At 35.6% G+C, this 19,664-nt stretch overlaps 3 protein-coding genes across 6 annotated transcripts; 1 reads left to right on the top strand and 2 right to left on the bottom strand.

Moving 5' to 3' along the window:
* Positions 1-164: 164 nt before the first annotated feature.
* Positions 165-6,849, bottom strand: LOC106164363 (AN1-type zinc finger protein 3). Of its 3 annotated transcripts, none has more exons than XM_013542257.2 (6): positions 6,680-6,849; positions 4,539-4,579; positions 4,126-4,215; positions 3,676-3,853; positions 2,521-2,636; positions 165-2,263 (listed from the first exon to the last, which is right to left on the bottom strand). In XM_013542257.2, the coding sequence occupies exons 1-6, from the start codon at positions 6,727-6,729 to the stop codon at positions 2,115-2,117; spliced, it is 624 nt and encodes a 207-aa protein (XP_013397711.1). In that variant the 5' UTR covers positions 6,730-6,849; the 3' UTR covers positions 165-2,114. The 3 variants fall into 3 exon arrangements, with proteins under 3 accessions (XP_013397711.1, XP_013397710.1, XP_086860606.1); XM_013542256.2 differs by having other exon boundaries at positions 2,521-2,663; XM_087004480.1 differs by lacking the exon at positions 4,126-4,215 and having other exon boundaries at positions 2,521-2,663.
* Positions 6,850-6,910: 61 nt separating this feature from the next.
* On the top strand, positions 6,911-8,373 carry LOC106164364 (uncharacterized). The gene is made up of 2 exons (XM_013542258.2): positions 6,911-7,353; positions 7,684-8,373. The coding sequence occupies exons 1-2, from the start codon at positions 6,911-6,913 to the stop codon at positions 7,730-7,732; spliced, it is 492 nt and encodes a 163-aa protein (XP_013397712.1). The 3' UTR covers positions 7,733-8,373.
* A 7,598-nt stretch (positions 8,374-15,971) lies between these two features.
* Positions 15,972-19,524, bottom strand: LOC106179348 (large ribosomal subunit protein uL14m-like). Of its 2 annotated transcripts, none has more exons than XM_087005257.1 (3): positions 19,433-19,524; positions 16,740-16,836; positions 15,972-16,391 (listed from the first exon to the last, which is right to left on the bottom strand). In XM_087005257.1, the coding sequence occupies exons 2-3, from the start codon at positions 16,817-16,819 to the stop codon at positions 16,022-16,024; spliced, it is 450 nt and encodes a 149-aa protein (XP_086861383.1). In that variant the 5' UTR covers positions 16,820-16,836; positions 19,433-19,524; the 3' UTR covers positions 15,972-16,021. The 2 variants fall into 2 exon arrangements, with proteins under 2 accessions (XP_086861383.1, XP_086861382.1); XM_087005256.1 differs by having other exon boundaries at positions 19,364-19,506.
* Between the last annotated feature and the right edge of the window lie 140 nt (positions 19,525-19,664).

Below are 19,664 nucleotides of genomic sequence, written 5' to 3' on the forward strand. Positions count from 1 at the left end.
ACAAAAGACAAACGTATGTAATACAGTTGTATTCAAAGCCATTTGCTTGTGACCTGCCAGTTTATCTTTGCTGCACTATGCTCTGTACAGGACATGATCAGATTTAAGCTGTGTTTAAAACAGTTTCTGTTGCATTCATAGAAATACAAGACAAACTTAATAACTACTGTTTGTCCATTTATTTGAAATGACAAAACATTTACTATTATTTATAACTTTCCAACTTGTACATTTACAACTAGCTAAAATGAATGGTACTGCAAATTATAGATCTTTTTGGTGGCCATACAAGCACTTTCAAAATGAAATGTAGTTGAGCATTACATTTACAAGATTTCATTGAAGTTACCATGTATGATACACTTTGGGTGCCCGTATGACAACACCTTACAAATGAAACCAGATTGACTTGAATGCCTTGGATAAAAATCAGGTTACAGTTATCAGGTAAGGTAAAACATTTGCTCTTATAAAGCTAGGGAAAGTTTTAAAAATTCTACTAGCAATAGAACTCCCATCATGCAACACAATCGCATGTACAGTGTAAACTTTAGTTATACAAGTCTCATCTGATGGACTATTAAATTTTTTCCAGTCATTTTCTTCGGGTAACTATCTTACTAAACACTTTCCAGGATATCAATATCATCCAATGCATACCAACAACATATGTGATATGTATGTGTTGCACCATGAAACACTGCATAGCAAAACATTTCACTTGAAGTATGAAAGGTTGTATTTTATCCACTTTTCAAAGCTAAATTCTGTTAAGAACAAAGATCCCATGGATTCTTACAAAAAGGTGTATTCTAACTGTGTCAGGCTACTAACATTAACCTGCCTTCTGTACCAAGAATATTGTTCTTAAAATATATATCTCTATGCTGATTTTGCAATATCCCCCATGTATGCCACATTAAATGTTTTTAAAGCCACAGGACTGCAACTAGTCAAAATGCTGAGTAAGGGCCCTTCCAGATTCACACATCTTACTAGTAGCTGGGCCAGTTCATCTCTGCTGAGGATTCTCACTGAGTGCAATCAGCTTAACTGTCTGCCATGCCTCCATGAGCAGCTAAGGGGTAACCAAGCTGAGCGCACACAAAAGTAAGTTACCCCCCTAGCTGCTCAAGCAGGCGTGTCAGACAATTAAGCCGATTCCACTGATTGCACTTTAGTGAGACTCCTCCGCAGAGTTGGACCTACCCAGCTGGTATGATGTGTGAATAAAAATGTGGTCTAAATGGTTCATCACCAAGTACTGTTCAACACTACCTCAGATCATGGCTGATGGACTCAAAAGTAATGCGTACTATCCCCCTTTTGTCAAACTCCCAGATGATATGTCATACTTTTTGTTACTAAAATGACTAAAATTAACTTTTAAAGAATTCAATTGCCAAGTTTAACTTTCTTTTATCATCTTTAAGTTAAGTGTTTTACAGAAAGTCTCAGCTGAACATACATATACCACCAAACACCAAGGCCACATGCAAAGATGAACATGCTATTAACTTACACTTAAAATCTGCAAGTGGTGTTAGTGTTACAATCCACATCTACTTGTGATTCATTCTTTGATGAAAATGGCTTCATTTCCCACCATATTGTAACAAACTGTAGAACTTGCCTCCAGTGGCAATATAAAGGTATTAACTACCACATATGTTCACAGCAATTTAGCAAGTGGCAACTTATGAATAAAGAGCTGCCTTTACAGTGTTTATTGCATTGCTTAAAATAGTATCTTAGATATGTGGCAGCAAATTAACAGTTTCCACTCACAAAACAAGCTCTTGTAAGTCCTTCGCATTTTTAAGGTCACTGTCCATTTTACCATAAAGTGTTTTAGATGCTTAAGTGAATCCACATCTCAATGGTGAAAAAAATTGCCCTGCCAATGAAAACACATCTTCAAATTTCAGCACATTATAAAAGCTGGGTGTGTTGTGTGGGCATTTGAAAGCAATGGATTAATGCCATTTTCAAAGTATCTTTATATATGTAATAAACTGTTTCCTTTCTGCCAATAATCCCATTGAAGAAATGCGTGGTTACACACAGAAAGGTTTCTCCTGAAAATAACATACTATTTCAGCAACCAGTTACACTCAATTTGAATCCAGCCTCTTCAAAGAAGTTCCCATATGCCTTGTGGGCTTGACTATTTTGTCTCTAGCCTGCTGGCGCCCACTCTCCTTGTGATCAAAAATACAATCATGCTGTTCAGGAAGTCTATGCAAATTGCAAAACACATAGTCTGGAAATAATATTTACATAGTTAAGGTAATAATAATAATAAGAAGAAGAACACTGAAAACCAACTGTCAATTATTTACAGTTCCAATCTCATTTACTAACAGAGAGGTAAAACATTTTTAGACTTGTCACCTGCTGTGTGATGGTTTTTATGTGTTATACCAAATGAGATTGTGTGTCAACAAGCAATATTGGCTATTTTGTTGCAACTCTCAAATATTACATAAAAATTTGCAATACAGAAGAAAGTACACCTACCACACTTGCACCTCCCAATTTCCCTCTGGGCCATGTCTAATTTTGCATTGCACTTGTAACATCTTTTCTTATTTTTCTGGACCGGCTTGTCCGGGTCTTCAATGGCACTACTGTCCCTGGGAAAAGTCGTTTGAAAGTTGTCACTAAAATGATAGAAAGTTGAAAGGCAAACTGAAACTGCTAGGGTAACTTAATTTTAAAAATTTAAGGCAAGTGCTCCATAAGTCCTTATTTCCTGTCATGAAATTTCTTTTTACATGAACTTGGACCAAATCATCTTTGTGATACAACTTTCCATAGGATTTTTAAACCCTGCTATTAAAAACATATACAGATGAAATTCAATGTATCACAGCTCTAAGTTTGAGAAATTAGAGGGATGAACTTTGTAATATGATTTCATTAAACCTTTATTATAATAAATAAGTTATATTACTGATGCATCTCTGAAGATCTACCTAACAGATTTAATATGTAATCCAAGCTTTTTAAGACGGTGACAAAAAGGAAACTTAAACGATACTAAGCAAAAAGTTACGTGTGATGGTGACAAAAAGGAAACTTAAACGACACTAGGCAATCATCACCGAACAGAAATTTTTAAGAACACTAGACACCTTGAAAAACAGACTAAATAGGGAAAATAGTTTCCTAAATGAGTATTAATTTTTTCTTTGTTACGTAATCTTGGCGTTGTTTACGTTAAGCACGCTTTTGTGACATCATGTGTCTTTCACACATCACCGACATCACGTATCCTAGGATTTTTTTTTTTTCACTTTTTTTTTCATAATCCCTGAAGAAGGCCTAGGGGCTGAAAGCTTGGATTACATATTACATCTGTTAGGTAGATCTTCAGAGATGCATTAGTAATGTAACTTATTTATTCCTTTAAGATCTATACAGTGATTTGACATGAATCTTCAATTAACCCTTTTATAATGATGTCAGACAAACTACATGATACAAAATTCCTTCTTTTCTTCTCACAGTGCCTTTCTTTTATAATCAATCTGTGTATTAACAGCAGGATCTGAATCTTTTAAATCTCTGATAAGCAAGTTTCTAAAAGTAGGTAAAATGAGTCAACAACAGTTAAAGTACACTTTTAGCTGAATCCAAATCTCTATGTGCTAAGTTGTCATTCAAGTCTACCTTTTTGTTCCAGTGGAAGGTGAAGCACCTTCTTCAGTATTAGAGGAAGTACTTGAGGCCTCTTCACAGGTAACTTTTTGTGTGTCTTTTGCTTCTGCTGTTTCAGAATCTGTAGTTTTAAACACATCTTTTTTTGTATCTTCCTCTGGCACATTGCTGCTGCTTAGCAGACTAGTTTCTGAAAGAATGAGATAGAAACCTTAGTTTTCATTTTGGTGCAAAAATAACATTCATAAACTTGAAAATTCAAGATATGTTTCAGAGATTTGTCTGTGAATATGGATTTAATATAAACCATATAAAACTTGTGCTGCATGTGTACTGTTATGCTGTTACCAATAAAAATTGAAGAAAGTGGAAGTAACAACTACACTGTCACACTATCTTTACATTATTTTCATGGAGTTAACAGAGCCTCGACTTTGTATCACTATCTATCATGATTATCACCTTGGCTAGTAGAAGGTTGCCCACTCGTAGTTGCAGTTGGTTTTGATGCCTGAGGTAAAGTCTTAGACACATGATCTGCTGCATTCTTTTCTATTAAGATGAAAATAAATCTTTTAGCATCAACTGTTATGGTTTGGTTAATTAGCATTGTTTAACTGTTTCTTTTTCTCTTATTCTGCATTACAGTAGCTCAGTCATTATTTCAAACTGCATACAGTACACATTGTCTACAAATTTTATCAAGTCACAAAATATATTTCTATTGATTTTTAAGGTTTTGCATTCTTTAAAAATATTCAAAAGAAACTCATTCTTTTTCCCTTAATCATCTAGCTTCTCAAAATCCTCTCACTATTTAATATTAACCTCCAAAACGCTTCACCTCCAAAACGCTTTCACTCTTTCATACTAACCTTTGTAACACTTGGAACACAGGCCTTGATTTTGGACTGATCTAAAGAAAACAAAATATCACGCATTTCAATAATGTAGTTATTCTAAACAATAAGCAAGATGACAAATGGGTAGTTCAAGCACAGCAAGACTTCCAGAGCATATACTAGTAATGAGACCTGTTCAGTGATCTAAAGACAAACCATAACCATGACAGCACAAATCAGTGAGGTCAGCTCAGTTATCCATATGGCAATATATCAGATTATGATAGCCTAGCTCTGTATGTCTCTAATAAAAGTTCACAAATTATCATTATTATCAGGACTATGGCTCCTTTATCATAAGCAGCCAATTTTCCAATTCTGTTTTTCATAAATTCAGGTCATTCTTCCATATGACCTCAATAATGGACTGTAGACAGACATTAGTAATGAACCTCAGACTCCAAAAGTAATCGGTTCAATATTTTTTTTTTTTACAAAATCTTAATGATTCATACAATGAAGAGAAACTGAGGATTTACCAGCATCCTCTAAAACAAATTTTCAAATATACTTTTTTAATATGACCAAATCTCCAAACAGTTGCTTGTTTGGGGAAAAGATAAGTCTCAGAGTAGTTGTGGATTTGTTTTCCTGAACATATGGACACAATTGCACTGTTTGAAATGACAAATGGTCCCAGGCCAGGGACATTCCATCTTCCTTATCAAAAAGTGTTTCTATAAGGTACAGTAACAAACCACATATTAGTCATTACTTTGCCCCCTCCCCATCCTCCACATAAAAAGGTACAAGCTAGCTCAGGAAATCATGCAACCAAATGCTCAGGATGTAATTACTTAGTATCAGACTATCATAAGAAAATTGAATTTCAGTTTAGTGTGTCTTTATGGCTCATTATCAATACTCTTTTAATCTCAGTAGTGATGTAGTGATAAATATGGCATTTACTTATTGATAATAAGCACATAGCTTCTTGTTTAATAGGTCTTTGAACTAGTCCCTTGTCGCCTAAATCATCTTTTTTTTCTGATAAATTTATGTCTTGCACACCTACATTTTCCCCAAAACTATATTAAACTGTGAAAAAATGTCAAATAAATAATTTAAATGAACCTAAAAACTGTAGGAAACATCTTAGGATACCATATTAATCTACCATAATGAAAAAAAATTAGTTAACGATTTTAACGATTTTTATAAAATCTAACACACTCACAAACACACATATACATATACAAACATATGCCATAGAAAAAAAACTCTGAAACAAAAGCTTTTAGAATTCAGGAAATACAGAAACAGACATCAGACCCCCCTCAAACCAAGTGCACCTACTTTCTATAGCCCAAGCTATATTGTCCTATTATTTATTTGGAAATTTGTGCCACATTTCTACATGGAAATCCCCGTTTCAGATCTATTCACGTTTTTTAAACACACCAAAGTTGACCACCACTTTGTTGACTGGGAATTTCTTTGAAAAATGCATGAATGATGCAACTTTTAGCAGGTGTATTGATTTCATGTCACTTCTAGACTTCCCTGCTGTGAAAATAATTATACACATGCTTCTATTTTGTCACAATTTGTGCGGTTTGTCAATTTTGTTCACTTTAATTTAATCAAAGTGCTGCTGCTGCTGCATATTTGCACAGGTAATTGGTGTCTGAGAGGCCCCTGTTCTTTTTCTCTCACCATATCTTCATGCCAAAGACAACAGGATGGCAAGGGAATGCCTAGCGAGCTTGACTACTCAAACCATTCATAAAGTTACATCATTATTCAGAAAAATGATGATAACGATGGGTATCCATTAATCTACCAAGCAAAACTTCAAATAAATATTATACTTTCCGTAAAGTACAATGCAGATTGTCTCAAAAGTAGCAGCACAATGTCAATGGTATTGATAACACCTAATTTCATTACCAATTATTGGCTGTAAAATACAAACTTTATTTGCATTACCACAAAAACATTGATGACAGATAAATAACTGTAGATAAGTAATTATTAACATAAACAAAAGAAGAAGAAAGTCGTTAACTACTCGTGGGATACGAAACGTGATATCACCCATTTTTTAAAGAAAAGAGTAGATTACATCTTGTTCATTGGCCGAGAATTAACAATATTACGTCGTGGGAACTTACCCCCAGAACCCACACGGACACCTTGGTGGTTCACTATTTGAATCAGCCATTTTGGTCTCCTGTGCGTATCTGAAAATAAAAAGAAAGCCCTCCTAAGTAATGTAAATTTTCCGTAACATTTCAGCTGTGCTTCCTTCTCTTTCGTGTCAAGGTCGAATACGACTATCGGTTGAAGGTACTTTGTGACATCACTTCCTTCGCGACTCGCTTAGCAACAAGGAAAGCTTCAAAATGGCGGCACTGAGCATGGGTGACTTCGGCACCTATAAACTGGCGTTTAGCCGTCATATGCAACGCCAGTTGGAACTAGAGGAAGCAGCAAAGCAAGAAGAGGTTGTTTGGATTAACCAGAGATATACACCAAGAGATGAACGCAGCACTGCCCCCGTGCCACGTTACAAACACATGGTTGGCCCCCTTCCACATCCACCTTCACACTGGGTACCTATCGGGGAGGCACCTCTTACGTCTTTCTCAAGGGACGATGGCAGAGTATTTGTATCCCAGCCAAGTACCAGATGTGAACAGTGGTCCACATTAAGACAAATGATACCGTCATCCGGGAGTGCCATGCGAATAACACCTCCTAATTGGGGGACTGGTTTAGCACCTCCTCCATCTATGTCACAGAGAAAGCAGCGAAGATTTCCTATTGTCAATAGTCCACAGACGAGGTAAGTTATTGACTAATGCCTTTCTTCTATGTCGTACTAAAGAAAGAATTTGAGCAATGGTAATGTTATGAAATGTTATTCTACATTTAGATGACGAAGTTTATGCAATTGTAAGAGCTCTTTCAGTAAGCATATTGTTTTGAAGGTACCTAAAAAGTCCAGTCTCCGAAAAAAAAATATATCCATGATATTATTTAAGTAATCAACATCTTAAGATTGTATACTGAGTGAACCTGTGAAAACTTGATTTTACATTGCAATTTAGATACACATTGCAATTTAGAACTTTCTTTTGACTACTCAGTTATGAACCTTTTTCTCTTCTATCAGGTATGTGGATGACATGCATACAACTCACAAACTCTTCAGGCTTTACTAAAAGAACATCACTTAGGTGGCACCTAGACAATCAAGCAGCCCAAACAGGATGTTAGATTTTCATTCAAAAATTTTCATACAAAACGAGAAGCTTAAAATAACATCTAATCCATAAACTAGTTACATGTACCAATTACTGTACCTATCATATTATGTGGAAGCATCTTATGTTATTTGATTAAAAATCTTAACTTGTCTTATTTATTCTTTGATACCATGGCACTCCCTGTGTTTAGTGCATATTTAGACAATATTGTGGCTTCCACTTACTGTCTGTGTTGCTGATTATTGCTCAATTGCTCAAATCAGAATTATGTATTTATGAAATTATAAAGCAGTATAAGATGTTTTATATTTTGAATTGATTATATTGTAAAGTTTTGAAATTTCATCTTGATTTTATATTCATCTTGATTTTAAAATAAGTTTCCATACACTGGGAAATTTAAATTAAGTATAATATTTGAGGCAGTGTATGTAAACAATCATTTTACTTCTTTGCTCTATATATCAAGAAAGAAAGTCAATTATAAGTGGCAAAATATCTGTTTGACATTTTTTCTGTGATGTGTTCATTACATGCATTGAACTTGAAGATAATGCTTCTTGCATTATTTGCATAATAAAGTAACTTGTCATATATATATATACATGTATATTACATCTTTTAATTTTGTTATATCAACTTACATTCACACCCGTTTGGCATCCTTATTCATAAAGGTACATTTATTTGGGGTCATCACGCCATTCTTCTCAACTTAGAATTTTTATCCGAACATCCAGTAAAAGTTAGGTACTTTTAAGTATTAAAATCTTTTACCTAGACAACCCGTTGTCCCGTATTTGTTATTCATTTATTGAAAAAAATCTATTTAACCCGATCAAGCGACAGCAAATTGAATAAGCATACCTTCACGCTACGGTTTCTGACTTCCATCTACTTTCTGACGGCGTTACGTATTACATTTTATTTCTGGCTGTACATGCAAGCGAAGCTCTTGATTTGAGGTCAGTTTGGCGTGAATAGAACGTTCAGTGATTACATCCTCGTATTTAGATTGTCGTCTGATGCTTTTGAAATAAACATTGCTTTGAGGGATGAAAATTTTAAGGCTGCAAAATTTAAAGCTCTTTGGTCCTATTTGAGTGCCCTTCAACACTAACGTAAATAACAATAGAGTAACGATAATGGTGAATTAAGAAATGCTTTGGATTTGAGAGGCTTTGGTCTTACAATCCCGTTTTTTGCTTCATTTTAAGTGCTTCCAAATATATCTCCAAACTGTCTCTTCTGTCTCCTTTTAGTTTACGAAGCTCGTTTTCAGAACTTGTGCCTACCCAGGCGTGCAGGGGCGACTGATTGTGGTTGTTGCGCATTCCTGGATTGTGTTTTTGGTTGCGAGTTTTTGATTTCCACTTCTTAGCTGCGCTTATTGTTGGCTTGAGAGATGCCCAAGACAGCGCTGGAAACCGTTCTGCGATTTCAGCTGCCTCAGTTCTATCAGTGTCTCTTTTGCTTTTATTCGGTTTTATTTGTAGCGTTTCGTTGCCTTTCGTCATAACATACGTATCTGTCGGTTCCAAAATTGAGGGGGTGCATGTTTCATCAGGTGCCGCTTTTACGTCTTGGACAATACGTAAACGGATACAATTTTCAGTATCTTTCATTTTATGATTTTCATCCAGGAACCTATGGTCGCGGAATGACATATCTGACGCAGATGTATATGAACATCCCATGTCATTTTGTCCCCTTTTGGCAAGTAGTCCAACAAAAGTCCCGGACTCAGAGATTGACCGCCTTTTCTCTAGATTGTGCAGATCTGCTGAACTAGCAGATCCTGGGTGACTTCTAGATCGTCTACGCTGATCTAAACGTCTGTAAGTTATTTTCGGAAGATTTGTATCTGAAGCAAAGATATCCGTTGTAGGCCCACTCCTTCCATTTTTCTTTGGAAATGGTTCGTTGTGAATAGCAGGCAAATGAACCACTTGTTTTGCAATCTCTGCACCTGTGCACTGTGCTGCAAGTTCGTTTTGGCGCTGTGATTCAATGACTCGCTTTCTTTTCTCCAGTTTTTCATACCTGAGTCTGACGCTGTCTTTTTGATTTTTAAATGTGACAGTCGAGTCTTTCCAGATTCCATCCAGAGCAGCAGTGTGTTTTTTTAACAGACGTTCTCCCGCCTTCACTTGCGCGTCTATTTGCTGTTTCTTCTTTTTTGAAATAAAAAAGTTCAAATTTGGTGAAATGTTCACTGCTCTACAGGATTTACTTATCATCGGCGAATACATTTCTTGGGAAATTAAAAAGAAATTTGAATACAAATCCTTGGTAACATATTTTTAAATTCTTTACAGCAAAATATTCTGTGTCCTCGCGGGTGTTGTTTAGGATACTTCTAAAATGTCCTCTCGGAATAATTGCGTTTGAGGAAAAGGTAATTCAATATTTGTATAGGAGAACAATGGATTTGTTTAAACGTTTGGGTGGGTAATTCATTGTGTGAGGAAGCTCCAATATTTGGTAAGAGGTCGTGACATGCACCCTCGTCTCTGATGTAAACATGGGTGCGCATGCACTTGCAGTGCGATCGTTTTATCGCTGTTTTATGGGTTGCAGTAAATTCATGTTTACTCTCTGAAATAACCGTTCTTTTCGGGTGAATATTTTGCCACGTTACTTTAACGAATTATGTATACACCATGAAGGCCCTTGGTGTTTCTACGTAAAATACACTATAAATAAAAAAATCAAAATTATGTAAAATCTTAGTCGTAAAGAATGTTTCGTATTCTACCTCAACATTTTGTTCCTAGTCCCATGTTACTGGAATGTCGCATTTAAAGAAATCGACACAAAATTGCAACACTAAATGTAATATCAAAATATATCGAAATCAAGGCCAAAAAAGATTAGAATACACATATATCGATCTCACAGTTTTGTATTATATTTTTAAATTAAAATAAGACCAACCACAAAGTAATTGCTTGTATTACAAGAGGCAATCGCTGTTCACTTTTGTGTAAACATGTTCCTTGACAGACGGTCAGCCTTGGCCTTGGGTGGACACAAACAGTTAACAATGTATGAAAGTTTGGCCTTTAGTCCACATGTGTATCAGTCCTAGAAACCTTGTGAAATGCAAAATCTGATGATTCACGGTCCAGCAAGGCCATATAGTATTGATGACGCATGACTTAAAGCAGCTATTATTTGGGCAAGATTGAAGTATGTATGTACCATACATCCAGACAGATTGTTTACAACAAACAAACGGTCAAAAGTTAGATCAATGTTAGTGGCTGTTACCGAGTTAACATATTTACAGACGATTGAACAAAGTTCTTATCCTGCAGTAATAAACAATAAGTTAGATCTTGGCAGACTGCCATTGGTTGACTTCTTATTTGTATTCATGCGATTGTGTCACTAACAGTCAGTTATTTACTTAAAATTCCCATTACATAACCCCGCAAATTCATCTACACAGTGCATCTATCCGGATAGCTATAACGATAAAATCTGGCGATATTAATAAGGGGTAGAGGGATCCGCAAACAATAAACCTCCCCTTCCGATAGACTTATGGGTTAAAGGTTATAAGGATACCACACAAAGGTATACTTACAAATATAATGTCTACAAACAACGGTTTTATCAATACTTAAAAGCACATACTTTCTTCTTGCAGAATAGTATTTGCAATGTGATTGTGTTTTGATATAATACAGTTTACACAATCATGTCAGTTGCAATCAAGTACGGCTTATCGAGCTGCATTATTTTCTAGAAATTCTATTCAAGTTAGGTACCCTTGTACCATGATCAATGAGCACGACTTTGGTTCAGAATGGAATGCTGGTGTTTCATGGGTATTTAAACTTTAATCCACCCTGCACTCAAAAAATATCGAATTATTCTTTGTAGCAGATATCAATCACCATCAATCTGACAGAACTTCACTTGTATAATATATATAAACGGAAGTTAACTTTTTTCAGGTGGAGATACAATAATTTTAATGGCAACTTTCAACCGTTTTATAGAAGTCCAGTCGGGGTCAAATTTTGAGGTAAAGTGTTTGGGATAGGTCTCAATGTAAGCAATAACAAGTTCTGTGCGTGCTGAAAAGAGGACAGCACATTATCTTCATCGCATGCATCCCATAAATACAATATATACAAACGTTTTTATTATACATATATGAAGATCAGGGGTGTTTCTTTTTTATTTAAACGGATACAGCAAACGTACAAAAATTGGGAAATCCACGGGTACATAAATCAGAAACAACAAATTCGCCTATTAAAACACACTATGATGAGCTTTATTGAGTAAACAGCAACCTAACGTGGGATTAATGAGCGACATCAATATAAACAATACTTCTCCCAAGAGCTTACATGTTTTTGCACCATTGTTATAAAATATCATTTGGTTAAGTAGAGGTACTGATTGTGTAATCAATATCACCTAGTGTGGGCTAAAAAAGAGCACCATTTGCAGAAAGCTAAAAATACAACAAAATTGAATAAATGAATAAGGCAATCTATCGCACATGGTATACGGTTTCTTAGAAAACGACTAAAATGTAGATATATACAGTGCAATTTCCTGTCGACCTTATCACAGCAGTATCTGGTCAATCAGCAACCACAGTATGAATCACAGCTTAAATTATACGTGTGTAGATAAATTCAAGGAATACAAATGCATCCTGACAAACTAGTTTTAGAATACGGAATATTATTTATGTCCCGTGACATTATTTGTTTGGTCGAAGAGGAATACCACTGATAGTATTAGATCTGGCGCGAAACGGAACCTTCTCCTCTGACTCGTTGAAAAATTCGGCAATTTTTTGTTGCACTCGCGCCATATTTTCTTTTTCTTTCTGAATTTGTTGCAAGACTGGCGAAGGTAGACTAGAGGTCTTCAAATCAAAGTTTTTAGTCTTTGATATCCTGGGGGTAAGAGATCGTCGTGGTCGAAGGTGCATCGTTGACGATGGGATGTCCGGTGTGCTGAAGTTTTCTATAAGTTTACTTACATCTGGGGTACTATGGGAACGGGGTGGGGAGATTCCCGGTGTAATCTGCGGTAGATGAAGATCTGTTGGTACCTGAAGCGACTGAGTATCTGGAATGGTCTGCACGCGCCGCATGGGAGGGCGCGGGGAGCGAGGTGATAATGCACGTTGTACGGAAATAGGCGCCAAGGCAACCTCTGTTGCAGGATGATCAACCAATTTACTGTTACGGCGTAACTGGGGAGAATTTGGCAGTGACGAAGGCGCAGGTTGGGGCCATTGCAAAGACGCTAAGGTGTATCCGGGCGACGCTGCTCTGGGTAGAGGGGATTGGCTACGCGACAGACGGCGGGTGTCACACATTAATGTCGTAGCATGTGTCGGAGACGGCGATCCTATTCTCGTTACAAAAGAAGTAACAAACGTGACTTCAGGTAGATTTTCATCTGATCCACTTGAACTGTCACTTTCCAAAGTTATTTCAATTCTAGGTCTTTCAGAATTCCGTTTCTTTTCGTTTAATCTTTCCAGGGAGGATCTTAAAGCTTCCTCTTCCTTTTCCATAGACCCAACTACCGATTTACGCATTTTGTCCAGTCTCTTTAAATGCAACTGGCCTTGCTTTTCTTCGGCATTAAAACGATTAAAGATTTGTTGCCGTTTTATCATCGTTCGCCTCGTTTTACCCTCTGGATAGGAATGGTCTTCAAACGCAGAACTTGCACCGACCATCTTGCTGTCGCTGTGTCCTTCTGTCATCAAAATTACAGCGTGTTCTACTGTCTGTTTCCCTTTGAGCAGTGGAAAATGAGCAAATACTGGTAACGGTACTCGTTCTCTGCTTGCGTTGGGTTTTATCACCACATCTGCATAACTAGCCTTCGAGTCTCACTTTTATGCTACCCCACATTCTGCCAGCACGGATCGTCTTTCCTCGCTTTATTGAATTCAATACCAGTTAATTCCGATTATAGCGCACCGCAGCTCAAAAAAGAAACATTGACTGTATCAAAGTGGGCGAAAGCTGGCATTGTATTGGCACGGTGAAATAAAATAAGGTATTGGTCCGGCCCAGGATACAATAATAAACAAAATATGACACAGCATTTTGAGGTTTCAGCTCAGATTTCTTTACATTGTCGTTTGATCTTGTTTTAGCCCGTACTATGTTTATGAAATAAGTCATAATTGAAACAAGCGTATTTAAATTAAATATATTTCTTTAGAACATTGAACGAAATGCATCAAAAGAGTTACTTGATTTTTGCCCTTCCGCCTTCAAGTCATTGAATTAAGTTGAAAATATTTTATTTTTACCTCCAAGATAAAAACCGAAATTGCAAAAGATCACGCACTGCATTTCCTTGCGAAAGACAGACACTGAAATAGGTAGTGAGCCATGATGTGGAACATTGTCCGTGAAAGCGAACAAAGTCCGCAGTAATAAAAGAGACAAATAATCACATATTTAAAGAATATTGATTATATAACTTCCGATAAATGATTCTCATCAACTACCTAGCTAAATACCTGTTTCAAAATACATTGCCTGAGATCAGTGTATTTGCACTCTAATTTACTTTAGACCATCAAAACGTGCATTCACATTTCAATAAGAAATTTTAAAAAATTTATCTATTTCTCACATGAACATCATGGAAGTGATATTTGGCTGTAGTGGCATTACTCAAAAGATAGTAAATAAGTAAATCACCTCTAATCCGTACAGTAGAGAAAAGTGCCATGAATTAACAAGAGACATGTCTGAGAACATCTATTGAAAAAAACCATCTGTGGTCTTGGTAGAGGGTACTTTTTTTACATCATCTTCCAACAATCTTTCTTTTATTGAAACATGGATCCTAGTGATATTTCACTGACTGAAAACGAACGAACACAAACTGTTTATCAAATACAGCTAGAGGAGCGTGTCGAGTCATAAACTACATTTACAATCGTTTTTAAGTGTGATCCAGCTCCATATGCAGAGACTAAATAGGAATTTTTATTTTTAACATTATTTTATATATCAAGTATATGTTGTGCAAATTATCTAGGTATTTTAAAAATAGTTTTGGTAGTCTATGGCAAATGAATAAAATATCCCAAAGAAATTTACAATTAAATGCCATTTGAAAGTATTAATTACAGTGGGGACAAAAAATTCAGATGTCATACGGAATAAGAATTCCAATCTCCATTTTGATTATTCCTGAGCATTCTTTTTACGTTTATCGATGAAATGATTAAATTACATGGTGTAATTTTATGAAGATTGATAACCACTTGCAAGCGTACAACACACAGAAAGCAGAAAATGCACTGAAAATACAGAGAACTTATTTTCGTCTTATTCAAAAGAAACTCAATATTATGTCACAGGGTTTGTTCTTCATACGCAGCCACATTGAGAGAACTTGAAACATATGGAAGGAACGACTTTTGGTTCACCTGAAATGGTAAATCTGGGGAAAGCATACAAAGGTGAAAAGAAAATATCCAGCCTTGTTGCAAGAGAACGTTCGATGTGGGTCAGGTACTTGGATCTAATTTCTTTGCATTGAAGAACACAAAAAAGTCAATATATTATTATCCAAAATACATATCATGAAAGATGTATTTAAATGAAACTTTTTGTCGACCAAATGCAATCATAAAGTTTCAAATAGCCTAACTTTAAGAATTACCAAAGGACATTGTTTCATATTTCCAAAAGATGACATCTGAACGGATACTTTCTGCTTCCTTTCTGTGCTATTCATAGCCCTCGGTCGTTTTCAACAACCCGTCATACAAATGATAGTATTGCGCTCGCAACAATAATGCGACAAGCATTATTACGTCATTTGGCGCACTTTTACAAAATGGAATGATGGATAAGGTCTTTACGACCAGGAAAAGTTGCAATTTTAAAGCTCTGGAACTTTATGAAGTGATTAATTTGGTTTATCCCTTGTTATGTTGACTTTATTTGAATAACAGTGGTATAAGAAACTGGTAGAGGCGGTTTGTATGCGTTATAGGGAATCCATGCTTGCTTCACATGTAGCTAAAAAGGAGTATGTCATATGTATAACCACTTTTCCCAAATTCTTTAAACAAGTTAGACATTCATAATTGTATTACACCAAACCAAATGAGAAAAGTGTAAGCAGTGTTCTGACTCCTGATTCTTAGTACTAGTAATGACAATCGACACACTTGAGTGCTATAAAATAATTATTGACAGGTTTTCTCTTTGAGATCTAGTGTCATACAAATCTTGAAGATATAGCTAATATCTTGGCAAGCTCTTCCTTCTTGCGTAGCACTGATGGTATAGGTACATTTATCCTTGAGCCCATGGGAGTGTCCTCTTCATCTATCAACACAACATTGTTACTGTCAAACTTTGGAACCATTGGCTTCTGCTTCTGTTTACAACCTACAATTATTCCTTTAACCTTCTGCTTTTCAAGTGCCAGTAAAACTTTATCTCCAATACCTGCAACTCCTTGTTTATTATAAACATGAACTATACGAGCTGGTTTGCCAGAGGTCTTGGCATTTTTGCCTAAGTCACTGTTGTCCACTACATTGACCCGTGACATATGTCTCAGTTCACACAGTGGGAGGCTTGTGCTGAAAGAGATACCATAATGTCAGTATAATATAAATTACCTTTTTTATGTGTATGTCACGTAGAGAAGCACAACAATTTAAAACACAAACTTTGGACATTTGTCTTTTCTCACTCTGTAAAGCTATCCTAAAACTAACAAAAAGCATGTCAGCTTTACAGTGTGTTGCATGAGATTGTGCTGAGCGTGATAGGTGTGGCAGGGACAATTTATTGCAAAATGCACAATTGTAAGTATCTAAAAAAATAAAATATTGAAACAACAAAAATGTAATGGAAAAATTTAGAAACTTAAAATTTAAAGAAGAAAAAAAAAAAATTATTCTGCAGTACAATTCAATCTATAATACCTGAAATGCCTTGTGTTGTTTCTGGTACAGAGGCCAAGGGTAACTGCCCTAGAGTGGAAATATCGTGCAACTGCACTCATCTTCTTTGCTGCAATACCTACAAATAATGACAACACATAATAGCTATGTGAATTAACATAATATGTTATAAACATGTAAGTGTGATATAAAGGGACATCTCAATGCGATAACACCAGTAGGTCAAATAATGGCACATTTTAATCAACCAAGAAGAAAAACTACTGCACAGAATTTTTTACAATGGAAGTTGCTTACCCATGTCATCATTCAAGAGTTTGCTTCTAAGGAAAAACTTACAAAATCTCTCACGTCCTTTTCACATTCAGAGGTCTGTTTTATGATTGGTGGACTTCAATGGGTATATATATTAATTCATGGCTGCATAACTGATAGATGATTACAGTAGATGGATCTTACTTTATTCAATCTGGTTGGCTTTACAGCCGTGTGCAACTTCAAAAGATGTTATGCAGTTATGGTATGCATCTCTATCTATTATGTATTAGCACAAACAGTTCATATCAAAAACAACAAATATACCTTGTAGGAGTGCTAATGCATGAAACTTCATGCTAACCTCAGTATAAATACAATGTCATTAAGTAGTGGTCAATTCAGAGGATTGCACAAAAATTCATGCGTTCATTAACATCAAGGACTGTCTACGGGAAATTTGTTGGCTTTATAGAGTGCAAGCTGAGGAGACAAAAGGTAAGATAACGGTAAAGATTTGAGAGCCCCTGCATCATGGCAGATGCACAAGCTGATCATTATTTTACAGTTTTTGACACCAATATCTTTCATGCATAAGCACATATCAAATGCAAGAATTTTCATGCTAGATACTGGTAAGATTTAACCTGGAAGTACATACCACAGACAATCATGAATAACAGGAAGCAATTGTTGTTTGATAACACAAACTGCTGTAAAAAGTGTCCCCAGAATATCAGATTTCTACCAAATTTTACACTGAATGCCACTTCAATACATGTACTGCTGCTTCAGGAACCGACCTGTGTTAAAACATGACTAAAACAGCTGGTACTAACACAGACAATGTTTCAGAATCCAAGAAAGATTAAATTTTTTAAAGTCACCAAAGTATTTTACGTCAGATTTTTGAGGAAATGTCTTATTGATTTTTTTTACCTACCCCCACTCCATTTGTTCCCCATCCAGTCAATGTTAGGAGGTCAATTTCTACTGCATAAGCTTTGGAAGATACATATTATCAGTGGCAAAAAATTCGGTACTTTTGTAGTATACCCCCCACCCTGTAACTTTCTGTAACTTTCACTTTTCATAGTTTTTTTTACATTTTCTTGATCATCTACGTCAAAGCTGTTGAAATAAAATACTTTTGTAATTGCCTGTAGTCTTTTTATCAGTTTTAATCACGTTTTATCCAGCTCATTGAAATACAATGTGAAAATGTACAATGCACCTGCAGTCAATAACTTGCCGCGTTTTCGTTGGCTAACTCTAAGGTAATTTTATGTGAACATAAGATTTATACATTGTATACTTGGACTTCCTCTGTGAAAATATTATGAGCTACTTGTTCACATAAAATTACCTTAGAGTTAGCCAACGGAAACGTGGCAAGTTATTGACTGCAGGTGTATTGTAGATTCTCACATTGTATTTCAAAGGGCTGGATTAAACGTGATTTAAACTAATAAAAAGACCACAGGTAATTACAAAAGTATTTTATTTCAACAGCTTTGATGCAGATGAACAAGAAAATGTAAAAAAAACTCTATGAAAAGTGAAAGTTACAGAAAGTTACAGGGTGGGGGGTATACTACAAAAGTACCAAAAATTCTACCACTATGTTCACTTCACATCATGAACATTATTTCATCTTGGAAAAATTCCAGAATCAAAATTCAAACTGTATATTCATGCCTAGCTCCTTTGTATATTATGAGACAAACTTCAAAGTCCTATGGCATATTAAAGGGGGTGAAAATCAAGTGGGGCAACTTTTGACTAATTTTTGAAATGGCATCTGAAAAAATGACACTGACAGATTAAGTGTCACTAAAACTTGTATAACTTTGAGATAAATGACATAGCTAAAAAAATTTAACGGCTTATTCATACTTAAATATGTAGCTATCTGTATTGAATTTCAAGGTTCTAGCTTAACTAAGAAAAAAATCATGTGCGGACCTTACCCTAGTACCGTAAGACAACCTAATGGATTCTTTATTGATACACCTTCACAAATAAGGTACAATCAAAGACAATTACATCTAACTACAACAGTACAAACAAGTATATAAATAAATATACATGATTTCAATGTTTACATGTAGCATAAGATCAATAAGTTAATTTATAAGAAGTTATATATGGAATGTATGATGATAATCTATACATGTAGGTGATGAATTAGAATGAGTACATAGGAGAGAGTACAATGTATTATGAGAGGGCCTGTTCTCTTTGTTTTAAGCATCTATTTACAAAACAACCATTCTAAGAAGATTCTCGTTCTGCCAGTAACGGAGTAAGACCGCCGTGAAATCATACAGCCTTTGAAGAAAGGATTGAAGCGGTCACCAACAGGTCTTTTAGTACCTTTTTATACTAACCTCTTTGTATTTATTGGATGAATGTCGGCTTAAACGGATGATTCTCTCTTAAGTAGTACAAGAATGTACCTTTTACTTCGTTTCACGGTCTCAAACCTCAAACCTAACTGTTACAACGTTAGATGGCGCTGTATCTCAAGCTAAAATCTTATATGACGGAATAACGTTAGATCTTAGATCTATGTTTCGGATATCAAATGTTCTGTGAGACAAATTTGGATATTCACTAAAATCAAGTTAGTTGCTGCACTTGTTTTGCATATTACTGAAATGACAGATTAAAAAAAGCAATGCTGTCTTT

The sequence above is a fragment of the Lingula anatina genome, chromosome 2, assembly GCF_051362555.1.
Source record: "Lingula anatina isolate TDL-2025a chromosome 2, LinAna3.0, whole genome shotgun sequence".
In the NCBI taxonomy this organism is placed as follows: domain Eukaryota; kingdom Metazoa; phylum Brachiopoda; class Lingulata; order Lingulida; family Lingulidae; genus Lingula; species Lingula anatina.

Coding starts and splice junctions, on each gene's coding strand:
- LOC106164363 (XM_013542256.2), bottom strand. CDS start 6,729: ATGGCTGATTCAAATAGTGAACCACCAAGGTGTCCGTGTGGGTTCTGG. Junction 4,580..6,679: donor TGTCCGTGTGGGTTCTGGGG/GTAAGTTCCCAC, acceptor TGTTTTCTTTAG/ATCAGTCCAAAATCAAGGCC. Junction 2,664..3,675: donor CCTTCCACTGGAACAAAAAG/GTAGACTTGAAT, acceptor CTATCATTTTAG/TGACAACTTTCAAACGACTT.
- LOC106164364 (XM_013542258.2), top strand. CDS start 6,911: ATGGCGGCACTGAGCATGGGTGACTTCGGCACCTATAAACTGGCGTTT. Junction 7,354..7,683: donor GTCAATAGTCCACAGACGAG/GTAAGTTATTGA, acceptor CTCTTCTATCAG/GTATGTGGATGACATGCATA.
- LOC106179348 (XM_087005257.1), bottom strand. CDS start 16,819: ATGAGTGCAGTTGCACGATATTTCCACTCTAGGGCAGTTACCCTTGGC. Junction 16,392..16,739: donor AACAACACAAGGCATTTCAG/GTATTATAGATT, acceptor TATCTCTTTCAG/CACAAGCCTCCCACTGTGTG.